This window comes from Anarrhichthys ocellatus, unplaced genomic scaffold, assembly GCF_004355925.1.
Source record: "Anarrhichthys ocellatus isolate YVR2014 unplaced genomic scaffold, GSC_Weel_1.0 scaffold23, whole genome shotgun sequence".
In the NCBI taxonomy this organism is placed as follows: Eukaryota; Metazoa; Chordata; class Actinopteri; order Perciformes; family Anarhichadidae; genus Anarrhichthys; species Anarrhichthys ocellatus.
In genome coordinates, this window is record NW_022280053.1 from 6,301,220 (window position 1) to 6,324,126 (window position 22,907).

The 22,907-nt window shown below is 42.0% G+C and overlaps 2 protein-coding genes across 3 annotated transcripts in view; one reads left to right on the top strand and one right to left on the bottom strand.

Annotated features, from left to right (window-relative positions):
* kcmf1 (potassium channel modulatory factor 1) overlaps nt 1-6,127 on the top strand; it is an 8,847-nt gene extending 2,720 nt beyond the window's left edge. The window contains exons 4-7 of the mRNA XM_031860095.1: nt 1,789-1,890; nt 2,016-2,199; nt 2,896-3,181; nt 3,296-6,127. Of these exons, the coding sequence (XP_031715955.1) occupies nt 1,789-1,890; nt 2,016-2,199; nt 2,896-3,181; nt 3,296-3,560 (837 nt within the window). The 3' untranslated portion in view covers nt 3,561-6,127. The remainder of the gene's footprint in view (nt 1-1,788; nt 1,891-2,015; nt 2,200-2,895; nt 3,182-3,295) is intronic.
* A 314-nt stretch (nt 6,128-6,441) lies between these two features.
* Nucleotides 6,442-22,657, bottom strand: ntrk2b (neurotrophic tyrosine kinase, receptor, type 2b). Of its 2 annotated transcripts, none has more exons than XM_031860094.1 (18): nt 21,781-22,657; nt 19,959-20,033; nt 19,808-19,879; nt 19,649-19,717; nt 19,408-19,559; nt 19,100-19,236; nt 17,653-17,785; nt 16,844-17,152; nt 16,732-16,749; nt 16,589-16,597; nt 16,457-16,491; nt 16,123-16,222; nt 15,309-15,497; nt 14,619-14,749; nt 14,316-14,488; nt 13,059-13,299; nt 10,606-10,764; nt 6,442-9,725 (listed from the first exon to the last, which is right to left on the bottom strand). In XM_031860094.1, the coding sequence occupies exons 1-18, from the start codon at nt 21,975-21,977 to the stop codon at nt 9,540-9,542; spliced, it is 2,385 nt and encodes a 794-aa protein (XP_031715954.1). In that variant the 5' UTR covers nt 21,978-22,657; the 3' UTR covers nt 6,442-9,539. The 2 variants fall into 2 exon arrangements, with proteins under 2 accessions (XP_031715954.1, XP_031715953.1); XM_031860093.1 differs by having other exon boundaries at nt 16,732-16,752; nt 21,781-22,653.
* Between the last annotated feature and the right edge of the window lie 250 nt (nt 22,658-22,907).

Sequence of the window (22,907 nt, forward strand, 5' to 3'; positions counted from 1 at the left end):
GGGTCAGACAGTTGACACCTGGGTGGCTGGCCTGGGGGGGGGGGGGGCCCCGGGGCGGGGGGCATCGGCACCTCCACTACCTTTGGTGGGGGGGGGGGGGACCTTGTAGTCCACAGGTTTAGTTTGTGCTCCGGTTACCTGTGCCATGGAAACCAAGTTGCTACGCTGCACAGAGAGTGTGACTTCGTGTAAAAGTGAGGGGCTTTGTTAAAAATGGCTGCCGTTATTCTATACTTCTCTTAGTGTGTGAGTGAGTGAGTGAGTGAGTGAGTGAGTGACTAAAGTACAGTGGCCGTGTTCATCATAATGAAGAAACATGTCGCCCAGTGAAACAATGTGGGTCATTGATGTATTTTAAATAGTTTTTAGGCAACAATGGAGCTCTTTGGCTCAGTAGGATATATTCATTCATTGACAGGGAACATATAGAACAATGCTGTCCTTGTTTTCATAGAGGAATCAAAAGACAAACAACCAATAAATGTTTCTGTAACCTGTTACTGTGTTTGTGTATTGCAGTTAATGCACAGGGTGTCATTTGCTGGGGTTTTACATTAAGGATGTGATGCTCAATAGAGACTAGTGTGTACAGTAAGTGCTCTGATACAAACAGGAGAACGTGATGTGTGTAGTAATTCCCTTTATGGACTCGTGGGGAAGTCTTCTGTATGAATAACGTTTTATGGCAGTTTTTTTTCCAGTGTCTTTGATTCAGCAAATAAGTATTATCATTGATCAATCTACCCATTGTTTCCTCAATTAATTGTTTTGTCTATAAATTGTAAGAAAACAATGAAAACTGTTCTACTTCACAACCCACAGCAGATTGGTTGTTTATTTGTCCAACGGCCCAAAAGTATTCAGTTCACCGTCATTTATAACAATGGATTCATCGATGAAACTGGAACTAAGGAATGTTTGTTTGTTTTTGGTTAAAAGATGGTGTCTAACCAACTATCGTAATTGTAGTTTGAAGCACTGGTTCATTGATTCTAGTCTTGCTGGGTTTATATCAACATAATGTCCAGAGGTTATCATCATTTTGAACCGAAGTTTGTTGATACTACTACCTACACGAAAGAGACGAGATGATGTACCTCTTCTTCTGTCAAAACTGCTCAACTGATAAACATGTCCTCATTGTCCCAGGAACTATCTGCTCATATTGGTACTTAAAGCATTTACTCAGGACTTCCCGTTTAGTCTTAAAAGGGATTTCCACAGATTTTACACATTAAAGTCTGTTCAAAGTCTTGTAGTTTAAAGCATTTTGTGCCTCCAGATAGAGCTGTGAAAAGTTGATAAATTGCCTCAAGTGATGTCACTTGAGTTGATGTCATTTGAGGTTCAAGACTACAAGTCTGAAAACTAAAACAAATGATGTGGAGTTAGAAAGAAGTGAGCGTACTAGACCTCTGGAGGCTTGAGGCTACATTAGCGGCTGCTTGCTTAACGCATCCCAACCGCTGAGAGAACTGTCGGTGGTCAAGTGGCATTGTGGGTAATGTGGGCACCAGTTTTGAGTCGGACAGTGTTGTAGGAGCACAGTGCTGAGTCTCGTCTTCCTTTTAGCTGACGATATGATGTAAACATCCCTGTAGTAGAGAACTTTTAAGTAAGTTTGAGCAATATTTGCAAAAAGTTACGATGCTGCACGCTAACAACACTGTAAAGGTGACAACATTGTTTAGTACTTCCATATTGTTCCTTTGAGGTTTTCAACACAATTACATTTAGTTCAGAGAGAGAACGTTCATCTCAAGCAGAACCTTCTCACTCTTGTTTCAGATCTGTCCAATATGTGCTGCCTTGCCAGGAGGGGATCCCAACCACGTCACCGACGACTTTACAGCTCACCTCACACTTGAACACAGAGCGCCAAGAGATTTAATATCCTTTCTGTGTCTCCCAGCACTATTGTCTGCATAAAGATTTGTTCGTATGTATTGTTTAAAGAAATGTCGATGCCATATTTTGTGTCGTGTAACAGCATTTAGCCTTAACGGTCCGTTTACGATGAGTCCAGCAGCGTTCGACATGTACGCAGGATGTTCCACCCTGGACGAGGACTGGGCGGGCCCAGAGCACGGCGGACTAATATGCACTTTACTAGCGGCTCCACGGGGGGGCTCTCCTCCTCCTCATCGCAGAGCTCCACTTACACCCCCAGCAACAGAGAGGCAATGGACCCAATCGCAGGTGAGCATCGGGAGTGTAACGCTATAATAAATAATACAAATACAAAGTAATGGTCTTCTCTCACAAATAGGATGCATTGGATCCTTCACTAGTACCATCAAAACCCCTGCATGTCTGCTAATGTTTCAAATGTTTACACTTTTGTATGCGTTTTGTAGTTTGGAGCATTTTTGGATCTCCTTAATGTCTTTAGTCTTTGTGCGTGTTTTGTCCTTAGGGGCCACCGTAGTTTTGTGACAGCCAAGTGTGTATGTCAGCAGAGCTCAAATGGTAGATTGTAGCTTAAACTGCCTTTTCCATGGAGTAGAGTTTCAATAAGTCGATCTATATTTCATAGAGTAGTTGTTGTTCTGTCCTCTCTAATGCGCCATACAAACCATTATACAAGTTATTTGTCTTTACCCCAAAATAACTGGGTCAAGACAGTTTTATAAAGTCTGTGTTGAGATTGTACACAGACTAAAACAGTGATTGTGTAATCATGTTTAAATTTAGTGTTAGTGGAATATTTTTTTTAAGTAGTCTACTCATTAAGTTCTCTCATCTTTAGAAAATAAAATCCAGGAAAGATATCAACCTATTGGTTACTTTCCTCTGTCCCTCATATCCTCCTACGGGTGTCTACAGCGTTGCCTTCTGAAATCCCGACTTATTGAGAAACGGCTGACGACTGTTTTTTTGTTGCGTCTCCTGCAGAGTTGTTGTCTCAGCTGTCAGGTGTGCGGCGTGCGGCGGGGGGGCAAATAAACTCATCGGGGCCTTCAGCCTCGCAGCTCCAGCAGCTCCAGATGCAACTGCAGCTGGAGCGGCAGCAGGCTCAGGCCGCACGGCAGCAGGTGGAGACGGGCCGCCACGCGACACGGCGCGGCAACAACCAAGGCAATGCCATCCCTCCGCCCAACACGGCGACTGCCAACACTGCCGCCGCGGGTGAAAACAATCCCTCGTCCTCATCCCACAGCTCCCAGTTCCTATTAGCACGGTGAGTAAGGCCCGTTATCAACAGTGGTCATTTGTGAAAAATCTGTCCATCTTTCTACAGTTATGTTTGTCTATCATGAACGTATTAGAATCTGATCTTCACCATCTCCTCCAGGTTGAATGACCCTAAGATGTCCGAAGCGGAGCGGCAGTTTCTAGAAGGAGAGCGCGCCGACCGCAGCCTGTTCGTCCAGGAGCTGCTTCTGTCCACGCTGATGCACGAAGAGAGCTCCTCCTCCGACGAGGACGAGCGCCGAGACTTCGCCGACTTCGGGGCCATGGGCTGCGTGGATATCATGCCTTTAGACGTGGCGCTGGAGAACCTCCAGCTTAGAGAGCACAGCTTTATGGTGAAGGAGCCTCCGCCGCCGCCTCTTTGATGTCCGAGCATCACGCAGACTGTGTCCTCTCTGCTGCAACTGTCAGTGATGGGCAGACAACGGCGGCAGTCCTCCCCTCCCCCTCCCCCCTCTGTTTTCTTAGTTTGTTTTTTCGGTGATTGTAATTTTAAGGCCTGTCACCATTTTTGTTACATTGTAAACAAAAAATAAATGAGAGCAAGTGGGATAAATGTGCGAGTGCGCAATAGCAACTGAGTGAGCGAGCGAGAGAAGAGAAATCTATAAATATCTATATATATATATATATATATATATATAAAATATATATGAAGTTGATAATCAATCCACATTTCTTTTCTTTATCAGGTAAATGTTACAGGCGGCTGTGCAGACCTTTTGCTTCCTGTGACATGCAAACGTCTCTCCGTATAAATCCTCCACATTCAAACGTCCAGAGGTCGAAGATGAAGCTCTGATGAAGCTGCTGTGTGTGTGTGTTTATGACTATTAATAAATAAAAAGTGCTTGGATGGGTTACCATAACTACTGCATGCAGTTATTTGCAGCGTGCATGACTTTTAATGACCCCCGTCATTAAAACTTTAAAAAACTATATATATATATATCCCAAAGCTTCTCAACTGTTTTTAAATGGATATTTCAAACATGCTTAAGTATTTGGAATTTTAGTAGTTTACAAAACTGAAATTGAACCCGTAACCACGTATCCTGTTTCTTTAAATGAGTCTTTATAACGAAGGGAAATCAATTGGCTTCAGCTCCTGAAAGACCTTTTCTCTGAGGCGACTGTCTGAACATGTCAACGGCTGCAGAGCATCCGGTTCAGAGGAGCAGAAGAAGAAAAGGGAGCTCGTCTCTGGTTTAGTTTTTTTCTGAGATATTTATGTTTAGTGATAAGCTGTTTAGGCACAGTATACTTTATGATTTATAGATAAGTACAGACGCCCAACTGAAGAGTACCCATTGCTCCTTCACACTAGTTTGTGGAGTTCACTCTGCTTCTGTTCAGGCCCGGGGTCAGACCTTTACATGGCCTGTGTGAATCTCTTATTTTCTTCTGCTAGGCTTAGCACTTTCTATTTATTCACGTTTGTTTTTTTCTTATTCTTTTGAGCCTTGATCTGAGTCATGCCACCTTCATGCCGATACTTTTACCCTCTGTGAAGTACTTTGAGATGTATATGGAATTTGTGCGTTCATTTTCATAATGGTTCCGAGACTTGGGCAGATGGTTTTTTTAAAAATGTAAATTTAGAATACAATAAATATACACTGCGCACAGCTTTTGATGAAACCAAGAGACCATCACACTATCGCACCTTGTGTTGTTGTGATTCCTCGGATGTTTGTGTTTAGCCGGCACGGTTTCATGATCTGTTGGTACATAAAACTTAAAATCTTTACGTATGCTTGAAAAGTGAGGATGGGAATATTTACAACTCTTAACATGTTACTTTAACCCTCCTATTTAGCATGTATAAGTATATAAACAGTTAATATTGAGATACAACACACTATAATGTAATTGTAAGCCAATGTTTATTTATGTACTAACTCCTGTGGGAATTCATAAGTGGAGGCTCAAATATACTTTAATAAGAGAATTTATAATTGTTGACAAATGTTGCACATTAAACACTTCAAATGATCTCTCTTTACAGCTATATTATATTGTGTTATAAACCATTTATTAAGTGTGTAACTACTGATTATAAATGCTAAATAAGTGGGGGGTTTAAACTAAAGTGTTACTGTAAACTTTGTCTACATATAACATGTAGTATAGTATGAAAGCAGACACTAAGAAATCAATAACAACATATACATACTCCACTGAGTGGTGTGAATGAATGAGAGACAAATATATATTATATTTATTCTTCCTGCAGCAGATACTCTGAAGCTTCCCTCTGAGCGTCGGTATGTGAAAGACGTCCCACCAGAGTGTGGAGATCCTTACCACTAACACGACACCGAGGTAGGTTACACACCACGTAGCTTCACTTTCTTTCAACTTGTCTTAGTGTGTGTTAACTGTGACAATATAACACCACGGAAATACTTGTCCTAGCTGTCCTTGTCACTCCTCAGTAGTTATTGTTAGAAACAAATGGTGCCCATGAGATGCCTTTCACAACACATGTTGGCTCTTAAAGTGGCCCCCAAACAGTCAGTCACACCTTAGCGGCCAATCTGCCAATGTGTTGTGTTCAGATTAGCCGGAGAGGACAAGCCATCGGTCAAACACTGTAAGACAGCCATCTGGAATTTTGAATGCTGGGATTGTTTTACACAATAAAGGCCTCTGGTTGGATGTCCAGACACATCCTGCAAAATGCAACACTGCGTAACAAGTCCAATAACAAAACGTTAGTTGAAAATACAGAAAGATAATGGATTGAATCTTCACATTGATCCCTAAAGAGTCACAATTGACAAGATAAATCACATATTTCCTCTAATATTTGCCTATTTCTATTCTTTGGGCCTCAAACAGTTGTTGAAATGAAACAATTTGAGAAGTTTAGATGCCAGAGAGACCTCTGTAACATGACAAGGAGCCCCAACTATACATCGTTTTGAATGTAAGAGGCTGCAAGCCCAAAGCAGTTTATTAGCTTTAGCTGTCCGATGTTCAGTATGTTGTGGAGTAGAAGTATAAAGTAGGATAAAAGTACCAAAGTAAAGTACTAATATTTGTGTATTCAAAACTTCCCATAAACTAAGCTAGGCGGCTTCATATTTATTGTGCAGATGAGGGAGTTGTTTCAATCTTCTTATTTAACAACAGGAAAGTGAATAAGCGGAATTACTACGATGCCAAACTATTCCTCTAAGACGTCCACATTTTTACTTCCAAACTTGGAATAGACCCGATGAATTGTGAGGACGCAAAGCGTATTGTAAGACATACCACCTTTATTAAATGCACAGTATCACAAGGAACATTTCCATTAATTGTGGATAAGCTACTCACATGATGCACAAAGCATTGAATTGATTGATAGAACTGGCTGATTAAAGCAGGATTAAATCTGCCAGGAGAGCACACACACACACACTCACACACACACACACACTTGCATACAAGATGTATGTGCAAACACACACACACACCATCTCTGAGACATGAGTCACACACACAAACACACTCTCTCTCTCTCTCTCTCTCTCTTTGTATTCACACAGTAAGTAAAATCTGTTATCTGCACAGGAATGAAAACTGTAATCTTTTTTTTCATTTACCGTATATTTACAAAAAAATCTGCAACGCCCCCCCCTCCCTCCCTCCCTCCCTTTTACCTCAATATAGATTACATTCAAAAAAGGTCCCGACCCTTCTAGATTACATTCAAAATAATATACTATTCATGATGCAAAGTCACAGTTATTCATCTGAAAGAGGATCAAAATAGGCTACAGTCAGTCAGAGGTTGAGTGGTGGGGTTGACCTCCTCGCCATCGGCCACACGTCTGCTGGGACGCCTGTCGAGCGTAGGAGAGATCCCGATGTTTAGTCAGATCCAGAGTCTATGGTCCTCCTACAGGCAGACGGCCTCTGTGCAAGCTCCCCATCACAGTGGAGAGGAAAAAGAGATTTTCTTTTTTTTTTCTTCAGAGAAAAACACATTGTTCAAATAAAGTCCTCTGCAGATCAAAAAAGTTGCCAAAAAAGGATTGTATTCTCACTGGTATTATGAACGAGCACAAAGAAAGTATACAATGTATAGCACAAATAAAATCGTATTTACATATAGTATGTATTGCCAGTGGCCCATAACACGTTGTCGTCAACAGATGTCACACGGTTTTGACATGATACCTGCTTAAAACAGATTATACTATTAAACATAGCCTACTATTGATATAGACAAATATCAGAACTGTACAGAATGGACAGCAATTTATGTACAGCAGACACGTGACTATGATACAGAACGGACAAACGCTGTAATAAAAACATAGAGGGACGCTGAATCCTTTTCATCAACCACGATGTGTCAGAGTTGGGACTTGCCTCGGTCATGGCCGCCACAGTAAGGGTGAAATGTTTTTTGTTTTTTTTTGTAATTAAGTGCAGTCGAGGTCAAGGCGGAGAGTGGTCAGCCGCTCAGGTTGTGCATTAGGGGGGGGGGGTTAAGTAACGCTACAAAGTGCACTTAACATAACTTATTGTCTCAGCTGAGAGCCGCACTGCTTTATGCCTCCATATGGAAATACATGACGGTTATTATGAAGGAGTAATCTCTGCTGTTTTTGCAAAGGTTAATACAGTATGTACACTTGGACCACCGCACTTGCTTTAATATTTTAGCCTCTTTTTCTTTTTTAAAATCTGCAAACAGACCAGTTGAAGATAATTTGGGAAAACGGAACTACATGTATTTTAAAATCATTTTTTTCAAGCAGCCGATACAAATGTGCTTCAGCGATGCCCGAAGTGAGCAGCTGGATCAGTCACCACCCGGCTGACTGGGGCCGCTCAGAGAGATGAAAACACCCCTGGGGCTCTTTGAGGGCAATCAGACTCTGAATTAACCCTTTTGTTGCGGCCTCTTAGCCTACTGTTTAGAACTAAAGATTACATCTTCAGAACACACTCTTGTAATGCAAAGAAATGACAAATAAACAAGTAGCAACTTCAATACGTACAGAAACCAAAGTGCTGAAAACAAATGAATCAGTGCACAGTAAACTGCATCCGAATGCCCCGTCAATCCCTCAAATCACTCAAAGAATGAATCTATTCTTCTCTTATCAAAGCATAGACACAATCTCATCAACAGCCACAACATTTGAGAAAAAGAACCTGCTTCTGATAATGCATACAAAACCACATCACTTACAGATATGGGCCACCGAACAACAGAGATTTGCTAAATGGCATCGCTGGTGAATGAAAAAGTAAAACAAAACTGTGCTCATCTTCTTTTTTTTGTTTGTTTTTGAGCTCAACACCGCCGAGTCCTCATTCTCTGTGCTTTAGATACATCAAATGAAAAGGTTGTGAAATGTAGCAGAGCACTCCAACAACGTTTCAAACACCACTTTGTAAATATAGATGACCTAGTGTGTAGATATTTACATAAAATAGGACAAATGGTGATGGCGTTATTTAAAATAATGGTGCAAAATGCTGTATGCCCTTTGTGTTTTACAGCCTCAAAGTTGATGAGGAAATCACTCAAGTCGGTTATCTATAACAGACACAGGCATCTATGAGAATCTATATGGGTTTTATGATTAAACGTCTGTGTATAATGATATACACGTATGTTTAAAATAATTTTAACAAAAGAAAAAGTTTCTGAAGATGACTGAAAAAGCACAAATGGAAATCAACAGCGTGGCGTGAAAACAGAGTCAACATTTATAAATTCTACAAATATTAAAATAGTCTGTGAAATATAAAAGAAAAAGCTTCAGCTGTAGCTTGATGAGTATTTTCTGCAGAATATGTTGCTCCGTGTGTCGAAAGAAAGAGAAAGCTCTATCTGCAAAGTTGTGTCCATACTCTGTCCATTATGGAGACAAAGTATTTTCCCTTTCATTCCCAGCAAAATGGAATACAGGAGACGATCTGATGCGATGAATGTAGACCGAGTAACCCAGTGATCAGTATTTCTGATTGTCGGGTTTCATTTATTTGTATGCCTTTCACATATGTATGCGTTTTGGCTTTCCATTGACGAAAACATGCCTCGGTGACGTCTGCAAATGAATAAAGAAACCCCCAAAAAATAAAATAAAATCACTCAAAATTTAAGGCTTTTCTCGATGTAATGAGGACACGGACAATAGCATTTACAGGGACATTTACAGCCAGGTACTATACACAAACTCGCTCACACAGTCGCACAACCTTCACTCTCTTCTCTCCTCTCCGTCACCATTATGTGCGAACAGACACACAACCACGCACAAAGCCCCCGCTCACTCACACACACACACACACACACACACACACGAAAAGTACATACAAGAACACCAGGGGCTTCAGCCCAGTATGTCCAGGTACACAGGCGAGGCCTTGGCCAGGCTCTGGAGCATGCTGTGGATCTCCTTGATGTTCAGCCTCATGTAGGGCTCCCTCTGCCAGCAGCCCAGCATCAGGTCGTACACCTCTTTAGGACAGGAACGGGGCCGCTGCAGCACGCGGCCCTGGGTGATGCACTCGATCACCTGCGGGGGGTTACAGGGTGACAATACGGGTGTTCAAATGAAATCAATGCAGCAAGTTCTCCTCAGATGTTGCCAATGAAATGAAACATTGGAAGGGTTAAGCGATATTATCTAAAAGCAACAATGATTTAAAGATGATAGTGAAGTTTTCGTGATTGTTAGATAATTCTCAACCTATCTCTCTTTCGTTTGTTTTGTATTAATTCAGATGGTTGCTTTTGAGCCAACGTAGCGTGCGTCACTTTAGGTGAGATTAGTCACCAAGTCCATGGTTCATGTCCGGCCTGGGACATTTTGTTGCATTGTATTCTCCATCTCTCTCCTCTACCATTTCTCTCCACTGTCACTATCTCATAAATGCCCCTCCCAAAAAAAAGGATACATGAAAATATTTTTTGTTTATTTAAAGAAGAACACTGAGATAAAATTAAGGAAAAAAAAACACAAATTAAGAAAATGGGAATTTAAGTTTAGCATTGCACTTCAATTACGTCGAGAGAGGATACAACATTTTCCACAATTATACTGCGTTCATGTCACATCGAAGTCATCATAATTATGAGTTTCTAACTTGTACATAGTGTTCACGTCAATGTCCAAGTTATGATTACAACTCTGAGAGCTCTAATACGTGTGAGTTGTGCCTTAATAATTAGAAGTGCCGGAAAACAAAACAAATATGGACGCCTCACATCAGCCAAAGACCATCGTTGTATAATTAAATAAACCTTCTTGATGATATGAACGCGGTGTTAGTTGCATCTTCACCTCCTGGATAACGCTCACGTCTAGGTAGGTCATGAATAGGTGTAATTTAAAGTCTCTGAGCTCTGTGCTCATTGTCTGACTGCAGTATCTGCAGACCTCGTGTGACTCTGACCTCATTGTTGGACAGCTGGTACCAGGGCTGCTTGCCGTAGGTGAAGATCTCCCACAACACCACGCCGAGGCTCCACACGTCACTCTCTGTGGTGAACCGCCGGTACATGATGCTCTCTGGAGGCATCCAGCGGATCGGCAGCATCGTATGACCGCCCACCTGCAGAGAGAGAGAGAGAGAGAGAGAGAGAGAAATCAGTCTCCATTAGAAACCAACACCACAAGCCCCGCTGAAGAGTTTAAAGCGGCTGCTTGGACTTTAATGGGATATTTCTAGCCAAGCTTGTGGACCGGCACTGTGGATGAGAGTGTCGGTTGGTAGTTCCACCGCTTTGATCCAGACTGAAATATCTCAAAAGCTACCGACAGACATGGTACAGACATTCATGGTGCCCAGAGGATACGTTCTCATGCCTTTCTTTGTTTGTTTTGGATGCATTCTCCTCCAACTCCAGAGACCTGCCATCCTCAAGTCATCCACCAGATGCTCTCACCTGACGTCCCCTCCCACCTACACACCTGTTCCCGCTTTCCTCAGCAGCCCATGCCGATGTATCTATACCAGCACATTCCCACTTGTTCCCTGTCAGATTATCTTGAGTGACTCCCTTTTTGTCTGACTCTGTTATTGAGGCGGTTGTAAATAGCTTTCTAAGTGGCAGAAAACCTAAATTATACAAAAACTCAAAAGAGCTTTCCAAAGAACATAATCATCCACCAGGTTTATCCATTATTTTATATTTTCCCACTATATAGCTGATGAGGCTCCAGTAGCAATGGGTTATAGTCAAGCGATATGTAAAAATAATGTTTACTTCCCCATAAAAACATGAAACTTGTACAGTTTAGCGCCCTGAACATTTTCAGAAATGGAGCCATCACAAAAAATGCCTTGTGGCGGCCATTTCACTTTCTGCCACAACCAAATGATGTATTTCGCATCGTGTCTCCTGAACCAAACATGATGACACAGAAACTTTGTTTTGGTGGCGAAGGATTACAACAACATTAAAACATCCTAAAACTGTTCAGGTGAATAGTTAATGGTGGATTCAGTGATGTGAGAAGCAAATCACAGTATCTGAGAACCTAGGCGTGACTTTATGATAGCGTGTCTGTTGCATGTTGTTAGTTTTAATCCTTATAACACACACACACAGTTCAAGAGGACTGCATCCCCCAAAATGATCATACAGTTTAACATTTCTCTAACACCGTTTCAACAAAACCTAAACATTATAACCTTCATGGAATGCATGAGTTTTAGGTAGGTGTGTACCTAATGAACTGGCTCCTGAGTGTGTTTTTTTATTTTTTTATTTTTTGACAAATTAAATTGAGTCACTCTGGCATTCCTGTAACACGCCTGTTATTACATCAAAACCTTTTATCCAACCAGCGTCTTCTTGTCTTCTTCCATCAGATATTTCCTGTCTACTAAATGCATTTCCTCCTCTCACTGTCTCCTCTCTTATCTAATCACCATCCTTTCACGTTCATCACCTACATACACCGTAAACTCGCATGCACCATCACCCCATCATGTGATACTCTGTGTAACCGGCAGCTCAACAATGGTGCACGGATGAAATATATTTCTAGTTTTATTCACCCCACATTATTTATGTCGTCCTCTAAACCTGAGTTTTACATCGTTGTATCACTGTTTTGTTGTGTCACATGATTCCCTTTTATTCATGAAATGATAGCAGCCTCATATTGTTAGCTGTGTCTCTATTTGATAACGTTGTTTGACATCAGGAGTTGGTGACAGGCCCTCTTTATGGTGATCGTATCTGATGCGGGGAAATGCATGTCTGAGATGTTTTTTTTGTGTTGTCTGACTCCACTTTGGGCAGCAGAGGGCACTGTGGGATTCAAGCTAGGATTTGATACAGAAAGGATGAGGGAATAAAATGCATCCATCTGTTCCTCAACATGACAAATTGTGTGTGTGTGTGTGTGTGTGTGTGTGTGTGTGTGTGTGTGTATATATATATTTTTTTTATTGGCCTGTAATATTAGTGTAATCTTCTCGTCGGACCATATACTGTACCATAACTCCTCTATGGTTTAATAATATGATGATATTCACGTAGAGTGAAGGGACGTATTAACTCCTTGCCCAGGGGAGAAAAAAAACTGGCGAAGCATTTTTGCACTGTTGGGCCCTTATTACCATGGAAACAGTAATTTTATGCAGATTATAGAATTTGCATTTAAATGGTATTAAAAATAGATAAAATACCTCTGGTTAAAATTGACATTTCTGCAGCTACACAGTTATTTCAGGCCAAAACTGGAATTAAATTCTAATTGCATATTTGAGACTGTGCGTATGTGGCTACATTTCCATATTTCTGTGTATAAATCGGAGGTTGTGTGTGAGTAAGATACAAGAGGGGCAAGACGAGGTGAGAAAAGGGGAAATTATCAAAAATACTCTGGACTCACTCTGTAGTAGTCTGTGCTGTAAACATCTCTGGACATGCCAAAGTCGCCTATCTTGACCAGCAGGTTTTCTCCCACCAGGCAGTTCCTTGTTGCCAAGTCTCTGTGGACAAAGTGCTGGGAGGCCAGGTAGACCATGCCAGCCGCAATCTGTTGGGCAATGTGCAGCATCTGGGACTGGGTGAGCTCCGCCTGGATGCTGTGTTGACCGTCTGACATTAGTACTGCATCAGGACCGTGGGACCTGCACCCAGAAACACTTAATCAGATCTTCAATCGACTGAATACTTTAGAAAAACGTAACACCAAATATTCACAAATTCTGTCTATTTTGCCAAAACAAAGTCTTAAAGATCAATCAATAATCAAAATGGTTGCAGATTAATTCCCTGTCATTTCAGATGTACCCTAAATGACAACATAAATTTTAGTTTTTAATCCAATGAATTAAATAATCTGAATAATGCAAAAATTCTGTGAATCCACCCAGCCTTGCCATAAAGCAGGTCTTCTTATTTACCAGTGGACACATTTCTATCAACTCGCAGAACACATCATAATATCACCAAGCCATACGTTTTAATGCACAGTGGACAGTGAATATTTTGGGATGTATAATCATTTGCTTTCTTGAAGAGAGTTAGGTGAGTAGATCAATGTCAATCCGGCCTGTTGGCTAAATATGTAGCTGGTGCCAAGAGACCGTTAGCTTAGCTTAGCATAGAGACGGGAAACAGCAATCCTGGCTCTGTCCAAAGGTTAACAAAAGCTAACACATTCACTCTTGTTTTCATACAAAAAACAATGTAATAAAGACGAGAAGTTATGGTTTTATGGTGGATTATGTGCTGGACTATTTCTTGGCCAAGAGCTGTGACTTCCTGGAGTCTCCGCTGGTTGCCTGGAAGTCACTGCTCCCAGCCAAGAAACAGTGCAGCATATAATCCCTTTAAAAAAACACAACTTGTCATTACATTCTGTTCTTTGTACGAGGTGAACTTAGATATAATGGGCTTTATAGGTGCTTGTAGACATTTTTTTCTTAATCTTTGTACAGAGCCATGCTAGCTGTTTCCAGTCTCTATGCTAAGCTAAGCTAATTGGCAGCTGCCTGTAACCTTTTCTTGAGCGTACAGACATGAGAGTGGTATCGATCTTCTCATCTAACTCATGGCAAGAAAACGAATAAGGAAACATCCCAAAATGTGGATCTATTCCTTGAACACATGTCAGTATTGTTAGAAGTCAAAATGATCCCACCTGAGGAACTTGTTCAGGTCCCCATGTTTCATATATTCAAACACCATGATGAGCGGGTCGCTCTCTACACACACGCCGTAGAAAGTGACGATGTGTTCATGTTGCAGGTTGGTGAGGAGCTCGGCCTCTCTGTAGAAGTCCGCTCGGCCGCTCTCGTTGGCCTCTTTCAGAGTCTGTCGAAAGGCAAAAACACAAAGATGAGGTGAGGAGCATTGTCTATAAGAATGTACATTGAGTCAAGAGAATTCACGAACTGAATGACAACGAATTGATTATTTGAGCGAACGGCTTCCTAATCTGTACCTTGACTGCCACATGGAGCTTCTCCTGGTCTGGTGTCAGGTTGTAGCACTCGGCGAGAAACACCTTCCCAAAGGCTCCCTCTCCCAGCTCCCGCTTCAGTACAATGTTGTGTCTCTTGATGTGCTGGACAACTTTAATGCAGAATACAACAAATAGCATGGGGAGTTTTGTGAGTTTTAGTCAGTTGCGGGTCAAAATAGATTAGGTCTGCAACTAAAGAATATTTTCAACATTGATTTGTTTGATTTTGCAATAAATAAATCTATAGAACATGATAGAACAGCAAGATTAACTGTCATAATCTCCAGAACTGAAAGACATAAGCATTTAATTAAAACAAAACTGACAAAAGAAGCAATTCTACAGATTTGAAAGGCTGGAACAAGCAAATGTTTGACATTTTTGCTCGATTAATGAATAATTATCAAAATTGTTGATTCGACAAATCGATCCAGAAATAAACATTTCTTAAACTATAATAAACCACCTGCAGAAAGAAAAACATTCAGGTTCATTCTGCTGAGTTGAGCCTTCCCGTAAACAAGCTTGTGTTTCTGAACATCATCTAACTGTCGAGGAGTCACTATCACAATGCTGACAACAAATATGGCGTCCGGCTGTGACCCCTGCGTGGATTTATCTGAAAAGGTCCGGGTTACTGGCCATTTGTCGAGCGAAGCGGTAACTCACACGTGTCAGATTTCAGCATGCTGCCGGAGTTACGGAAGTACTGTGGGTTCTCAATGACAGGAATCTTTGTCATCCCAATGATCACTGCGTCTGGTCCCATCTCCGAGGACGACGGGGTGTTGTTGCCATTGGAGACGTGATGAAGAGGGCTGGCAGAGTCATCGTCATTACTGATGACTGAGGAGGAGCCTAGGGAGCCACAGAGGAGGAGGAGGTGGAGAGGATAGAGAGGCAGGAGATGAGTAAAGAGTAAGACGGCATGTGGAGAGAGGGAAAGGAATTGTGGTCATCGAAGAGGAGGAGGAGAAGGGGAAGTAAGCGGAGGGTTGGAGGGAGAGAAGAGATTGAAAGACTTGTAAATAAAAATTGTACATAATGACATAAAGATACAAGAGGCAGATGTCATCCCAAATCAACATGAGTGCATGCCTTCAGAACGACTTTACTGTTAAACAGCTAGTTAAATGTTGAGGTCAAATAATACTGAGAGTTGACTTCATTTTCTTGTGATTTTAGAAAAAATAAGTAGTTTCAAATTTTTCGAAATCAGCTTATTCACTTTCTTGCCAAGAGTCAGATGAGAAGATCATCTTCTGTGTCGACACTAAATTTGAAGCTACATCCAGCAGCCGGCTAGCTTAGCACCAAGACTGGAAACAAGCTAACTTTCCCCCCTGCTTCTAGTCTTTGTGCTAAGCTAAGCTAACCAGACACACGTGAGAGTGGTGACGACCTTGTCACCTAACTCTGGGCAAGGAATCGAGTAGGTGTATATGCCAAAATGTTGAACTGTTCCTGAAGAAGATTAGTTCACCTTTAAGACCAAACTTGGAGTTTCTTCCATATTTCAGAATGATCACCATCAGAACGCAGCCAGTCAAGGCAACTCCTGCGATTCCCACAACTACATACACCTGGGAAGACAAAAAAAAAAGATAAACTGTCGACAAAAACATCTGGCATCCTTTTGGATCAGTGGTTCGCAACATGGGGTAAGGGGCCGCAAACTCCTCAAACTTTTGCTGTTTTTCTTGAGAGTTACAAGATTATTTTATTTATATATATATAATTCAAACAAAAGGGTGACAAAGGGTAACTTTTTTTTGAAGAGTAAAATGAAATGGTGAGGACTTGTGAGCATCACTTACAGCAACACTGTCGTCCAGCGGAGGGAGTGGAGAGTCTGAAAACAAAAAAATCAAAAAGCTGGTCAGAAAAACTAACTGTTAAGAGCAAGCAAATGACTTTGTAATGCTGACTGTCATGTTATATACACTCACCAGTGGTGTCTGGGCAGAAGCAAGATGCAGGCAGAGGCCACGGGAGGAGAAACAGAAGAGTACATTTGAACCGTGTCCACAGTTATTATCCAGCTGATAAGTATAACAGCTGTTAGTTTTTATAATGCTGAATCATTACTTACAGTAGTAGAAGGGTTCTTCTGCTGAAAAGAGAGGAAAAAAAGTATGTCAGCGGTCGACTTGATAAGCAGAAATCTGCTGACTTCTTACTGAATACTTCCTGTGAAAACACACCTGTGTGGTCGATGTCAGGCGGGTCGATGAACTGGGCAGAGACATTCTTCTCATCCAGACCGAACTTATTCTTTGCCACCAGCCTGTAAACGCCGTTTTGGATGTGCGTGGGGTTGACCAGCTGAAGGCAGCCGTGGTACTCACTCTCGGTGAACTGGTGGATTACGGTGCGGATGTAGTCCTGCTCCAGGAGAACCAGGTTCTCGTGGTACCACTGCAGCTCGGGCTTGGGGTTCCCCGTCACGCTGAATGGGATGCACCAGTGGTGGTCCCGCTCCGGCCCCAGCAGCTGCTGGATGGTGGGGGCAACTGACACGGAGGCAACAGTAGAGGAAGAGTAATAACGGGATGATAGGAAATCAACACCAGGAGTAAAAGCCAGTAGGAAAAGCAACATTTACGGGCTTAGAGAGGAGATGCAGTTAGGGGATGAAATGTATGGGTGGGGGGGGGGGGGAAGAGAAGCGACACAACATCTAAACGCTGACATCAGGAAAACATGGAGGAGGAGAATGAGGAGAAATGCGGCTCTAAACAAGCAGAGGAGTTTGGTAAGGCATGAGGAGCTTCACAGGAGGAAGAGTTATGGACAGGAAACATGGAGAGTCAATAAGATTTGCCAAGAGACAGTAACGATAACAAACTGAGGAGCCTTGTGCTTCCACTGCAAAAACAAGGTTTAGAAGAAAGCGTTTTAAAAGACCATGAGAGGAGATTAGACAAAACAAACTTACCGACAATAAATATAATCTCTAAAGATGCATGCTACAGTTAACAGTCAATTATAACAGAAAGGTAGGAGTCCTTACAGAGAATATTGAGGTGAAAGGTGGCCTCGGTCTGACCGACCATGTTCTCAGCGCTGCATATGATCCCCTTGCCATTATCATCAGGAGACAGGTCTGACAAGGTGATGCTGCTCTCCATATTCGAAGGATCGATCTGTAAACATTATTAGATTGCATTATATGTCCTATGGTACATATGTAAAAGTGTGAAGTAACCATTCAGCTAACTGCCACAACAGAGTGACTGTATTATATATATAGTTGGTTCTAAAGACCAACACTGCGTTCCATATCGTACAACTTTTCTTTTTACTTTTAGTACTGTTATGGAAAATTTCTATGATCAATCGGGAGAAGAGCCAAAGTTTCAATCTATGTCAATGAACAGAGTCTTGAGAGAATCAACGTTGTTCGTCTTTTAATATTTGCAAATAGGAGAGCGTATCTCAGTGTACAGTAGGGAGGCTGTCAGCTAAGTCACAGAAAAACCCATCTTTTATCCTTGCAAACCCCCCCCTCCCCCTTCACCTAGGTAAATCATCCAATGGAAAATGGGTATTTAGACACGTGACATGACAACGAGACACGTCACAATCAGGCTTTGCCGTGTGTGTTTTTCTGTAGCTCCTCACTCCCTTCACCTGTCCCTAATCAGTTCATTCAGTGCACCTGCCAGTCACATCAGCTCATGACTCTCACCTGCTCACTCTGCCTCCTTCACTATTTAAACCCCTGCCTCACACACACCCACTGCCAGATCATTGTTTGTTTCCTACCTACCTCAGCTGTGCACAGGTTTGTGGGCTAGACTAGCCAAAAAAGCATGCTAGCTTGCATACTGCAAAATGCGACCGGATGCAGTAATACATCCTGGTATTTTTGGACATGACTATATATTAGGAAGTACTAAATATTTTTCTGTCATACATAATAGTATGGTAATATGGGTATTGGAACGCAGAGCAAGACCAACTATGTGTGTGACTGTCTTTTAATGCTTTTGTACTTTCCTACTCTGCTATGGCATCCAGCTCTAAGTTCATCGGTTCCTGGCAACGATGTGAATCTTCCCAGAAACCAATAGTTCCAGTTGAGTACAAACATATGGTTTCATTTCATTTCAATCATCCCTGATGTGGTTTTTGTTTTATGGCTGTCGACAACAATGAAGCTCTATGGGAAGAAGAAGAAGCTACACAGGCTTTTCTGGATGGCTCCTGTGTTCAGTTTTAGTCTTATCATGGGATTTGTTGACTATTAGATGAATAAATAATTAAGCCTAACTCAGGTCTGGCCCTCATGTTGTTCACAGAGGTAAATTTGAAGCTTCATGAGAGCTCATCTCATGAGTAATATTTACAAAAAAAGATTCCTCAACTTGTCCACTCTTTTAAAAATAACCAGGATCCTAGAGTGGTGCACCCGAACCAAAGGTTTAAACAGGAAGCTGTGTGGTAGACCGGCTGACCTTGTGGTGGGTGGAGAGCCAATCAAGGTTCCACAGGATCTCAGGAGGAGGGGAGCCCGAGGCGCTGCACACAGCTTTGACATCACTCCCCTGCATCACCGTCACGTTTTTCGGGGTGACCTCTACTTTGGGAAGCACTGCAAGAGATGAGCACACGACATAATTGGACATCCGACCGGACCTTTGCATTGATTGATTTATTTACAGATTTATTCCCGTCTTTCCTGTCTCCATGAAGCGATCAACTCTCTGAACGTTCAATACCAGATACCCGGCGGGTTGCTTATTATAACATGGTTTCACATTACCACAGTCTGGTGGAGTGAGTGTGGCAAAGGCCTTTGGCGCTCCTCTGTCGTCTAAGCATGTCAGCTCTGGACTGTCAGTTGCCTCAAGGAGCCTCAGTTTGATCCACAAGTTCTCACAGACACAATCCAGAGGGTTACCGGACAGCAGGAGCCTCAAAAAAAAAAAACACAGCACATGAGAAACTCTTTGGCTGCACATGCAGCAAAAAAGAAGTGTACTGACACTTTTCTCTACACTTACGGGTATGTTGTGTTGAAGTTCTGAAATGTTCTCCATGACAGTGTTGACAGGTTATTGTCTCTGAGATTTCTAAAAGGGGAAGAAATGGCAATCATAATCTGGCTACTTGTGTGTACATCAATGACGCATCTACAGAGGGTCTTTCAAAATTCTACTTGCACGTATTGGAGTCTTGTATTGTTGAAAAATGCATCTGACGATATAGACGTCAGTCTTGTCTTCATCACTGTTCTGTTGTAAGGGTAAAATGGCGAGTTAAATATATGGTGGCTCCATGTAAAACACTAAAGAGGTACCTTATGATACTTACAGGTTTCTTAGGTTTATGTAGTGCCTCAGACTGTTGTCATTGATGTCAAACAGTCTGTTTTGATTCGTAATGTATCTGTGAAAAAAAAGGGGAGAAACAGTGTTATGACACATGTGCACACCGTTCATTTTATGTAAAGTTGGTCTGGAGGTAAATACAGACTGAGAGGGTTTAGCGGTCAGTTGATCTGAAACTGGTATGTTTGTATCTGTGTACGAGAGAATCAGTTGTGTGTGTGTGTGTGTGTGTGTGTGTGTGTGTGTATGCGCATGCCAGTACAACAGCATGTTTGCACACTGGCAGTATAGAGTGACAGACATTATGCTTTTGTATTAATAATAATCTGATAAATAGATAGCTCAGTTGGCAATGACAGTCAATAATCAGTACAGCTTTATTCATTATTTATATACACAAATCAAAACTTTAAATCATATTTTTAAATGGGAAATGAAATACTTCTGCAAAGCAGAAATGTTGTAATATTACAGTTATATTATTTAAAAGATATATTACTCTATTAGTTAGAGGTAGTTAAATGAAGAGATTGATTAATAAATGAAAAAGCATTTCAAATGTTCCTCACAATATATTGCTGAAGTAAACAAACTTTTCACAGCATTTGAAAATAATTTAGTTGTGTTTATAAAAACATGTGAATCAATTTGAGAATAACCGCAGGTTGTTTTAAAGGTTTCTGGTATACAGAAACACTTTTGTTTTCATATTGTACCTTTAACAACACAATGCTACAATGCATTACAAGTTTAACCTCAACAATCTAAACTGACTTTGTTGCTTCAGAAGCTTTGTTTTTATTCCCAAGTATTACAAAAAAAAATGTTATTCATGGTTAGATCTTTAGAAGGTGCAGCTGACAAGCATGGTCTTCATCAAAATGCAATTTATTGTAATATTACACTTCAAATGTGATTTATTTGCCAAAGCTGCTCCTTTTACCCACTAACAGAGATGGCCCTTTGGTCAAGCTGCTAAATGAAGAAAAGAATATTCAACTATGTAAACTACATTTATGGTGGGTATGTTTCCAGTCTGTCTGCCTCAGTAAAACTCACCCAGTCCCCCCTCCATTCTCCACTGGGTGCCATGCAGTTGTACACTTGTGCAGGGTTGTAGCAGGTACACTCCGACACAAGCCTACACACTGACGCAGATAAGGCTACATAACTGTGGGCAGCCTATCGCCGGCTGTATACAACTGATGTGATCTCATGTGTAATCTGGCAACAATGTGGTCATTTTTTTATTTTATTTTTTAAATGTTGAGGTTATATCACACCGCCGCCCAAAAGCCGAATGAACACCTCAGAGGCTGCGTCGGGCCTAAACATTTACTCTATCACTACCTCTGGAGCTGTTTTGTAAAGGAAACACCGACTAATCCAAATAAACCTGACGCGCACTCACCACCATTACGCACACACACACACACATACACACACACTATCGTCGTTACTGGCACGCGCGACCCCCATCTCCGCCAAATATACACACACACACCCGCGCACACATATACTAGGCTACATGATCTGACAAACCCTTGGTTATAAGAAGAAGAAAAAAATCACAAATTTTGTGTTTGACATCAAGCGCAGAAGGCAGATCTCTATTGATCTGTAATCCACAGGGGGAACTGATATCAGGCCTGCTGTTATTAATGTTGCTGTTGGTGTTACTATTACCTTTATTATTATCATAATCCTAGCCCTTGGGTATTATTGCGACCTACGATCGAAGTTATTTACGCATTGCATCCTAATAAGTTCATACGCTGTCTGCACGATCGTTTTCATACACTTACATCTCGGTGATGTTTTCCATGTCATCTAACGCGATGACAGGGAAATCCTCGATCCCGGGTACAGAATCAATACAAACAATCCTTGAGATGCTGCAAGTGCAGGATGCGGGGCAAGCATCGCTAAATCTCCACAGCCCCATCAAAACCAAAAACAATCCAAGACGAGCCATGCCATATTCCCCCGCGCTGGAGTCCATCGCAGGTCCAATGATATCCCACGAATCCCCCAAACAGAATCTGGTCAGATTGAATTCTTGTTAAGATTTCCTCCCTCGCCGCTTTTATCTGGCCAAGTTAATCCTTTCGACTCCGCAGGAAAAAAAAGACTACGCCGTCGGTGAGGAATGCGCAGAGCCCACGGTTTTAATATCAAGATGCCATGGACTGGCCTTCCCGTCTCCGCAGAGCTGGTATCACACTACTGCATATCGATGTCGTGAAGCAAGGTGTCAAGTGGTCCGTCCTGGTGCTGCTGCTGCTGCTGCTGCTGCTGTCTCGTTCCTCTATCTCGGGCACAGACTGTTCGCCTCTGCCTTGTAAAACAAATATGAGGTGTTCCAGATGTTTAGAGATCAATAGGCACGGCCCCCACTAGCGATTTCTCATACGTGTGGTGATGGGGAGGGAAATAAGAGAGACCGCACAGTGGAGTAAGGATGCGTGGTGATGCTGCGTGTGTAGGGAGGAAAGCTACCTGCATGCGTCTATCGATTATCGCCGAGGACGAGCGCATCTCCCCCAGCCATCACCGGGATCGGGTTCACACGGGAGATGGTTGTGATGATACCCTGGAGATGTATTTCTGACTAATTGTATTTATAGGAATTTCTTTGGGATTTTTAAAAAAACAATTTTTTTATCATGCAACAAAACCAAACACATCACCTGCTGCAGTCTCATTGGGCTGCACAAAGTGGCCAGCTGTGGTTCAAATGCCCTGTTTTTAGCGGCCACAACAACAATATGGATGTAAACTTGTGTTGTAGTTGCTCTGAAGCCATGCATTGGATGGAAGCGGCGCTTCCCCCCCCACCCCCCCACACAGACACACCAACACCGTTGTACGGTTGGCCATTAGGCCTATAGTGTGACGTACGGTTGACGCACAAGACGGGGTGCATCTATGA

Coding starts and splice junctions, on each gene's coding strand:
- ntrk2b (XM_031860093.1), bottom strand. CDS start 21,977: ATGGACTCCAGCGCGGGGGAATATGGCATGGCTCGTCTTGGATTGTTT. Junction 17,153..17,652: donor CTTTCACCTCAATATTCTCT/GTAAGGACTCCT, acceptor CCTCCGTGTCAG/TTGCCCCCACCATCCAGCAG. Junction 14,489..14,618: donor AGCTCCATGTGGCAGTCAAG/GTACAGATTAGG, acceptor GCCTTTCGACAG/ACTCTGAAAGAGGCCAACGA.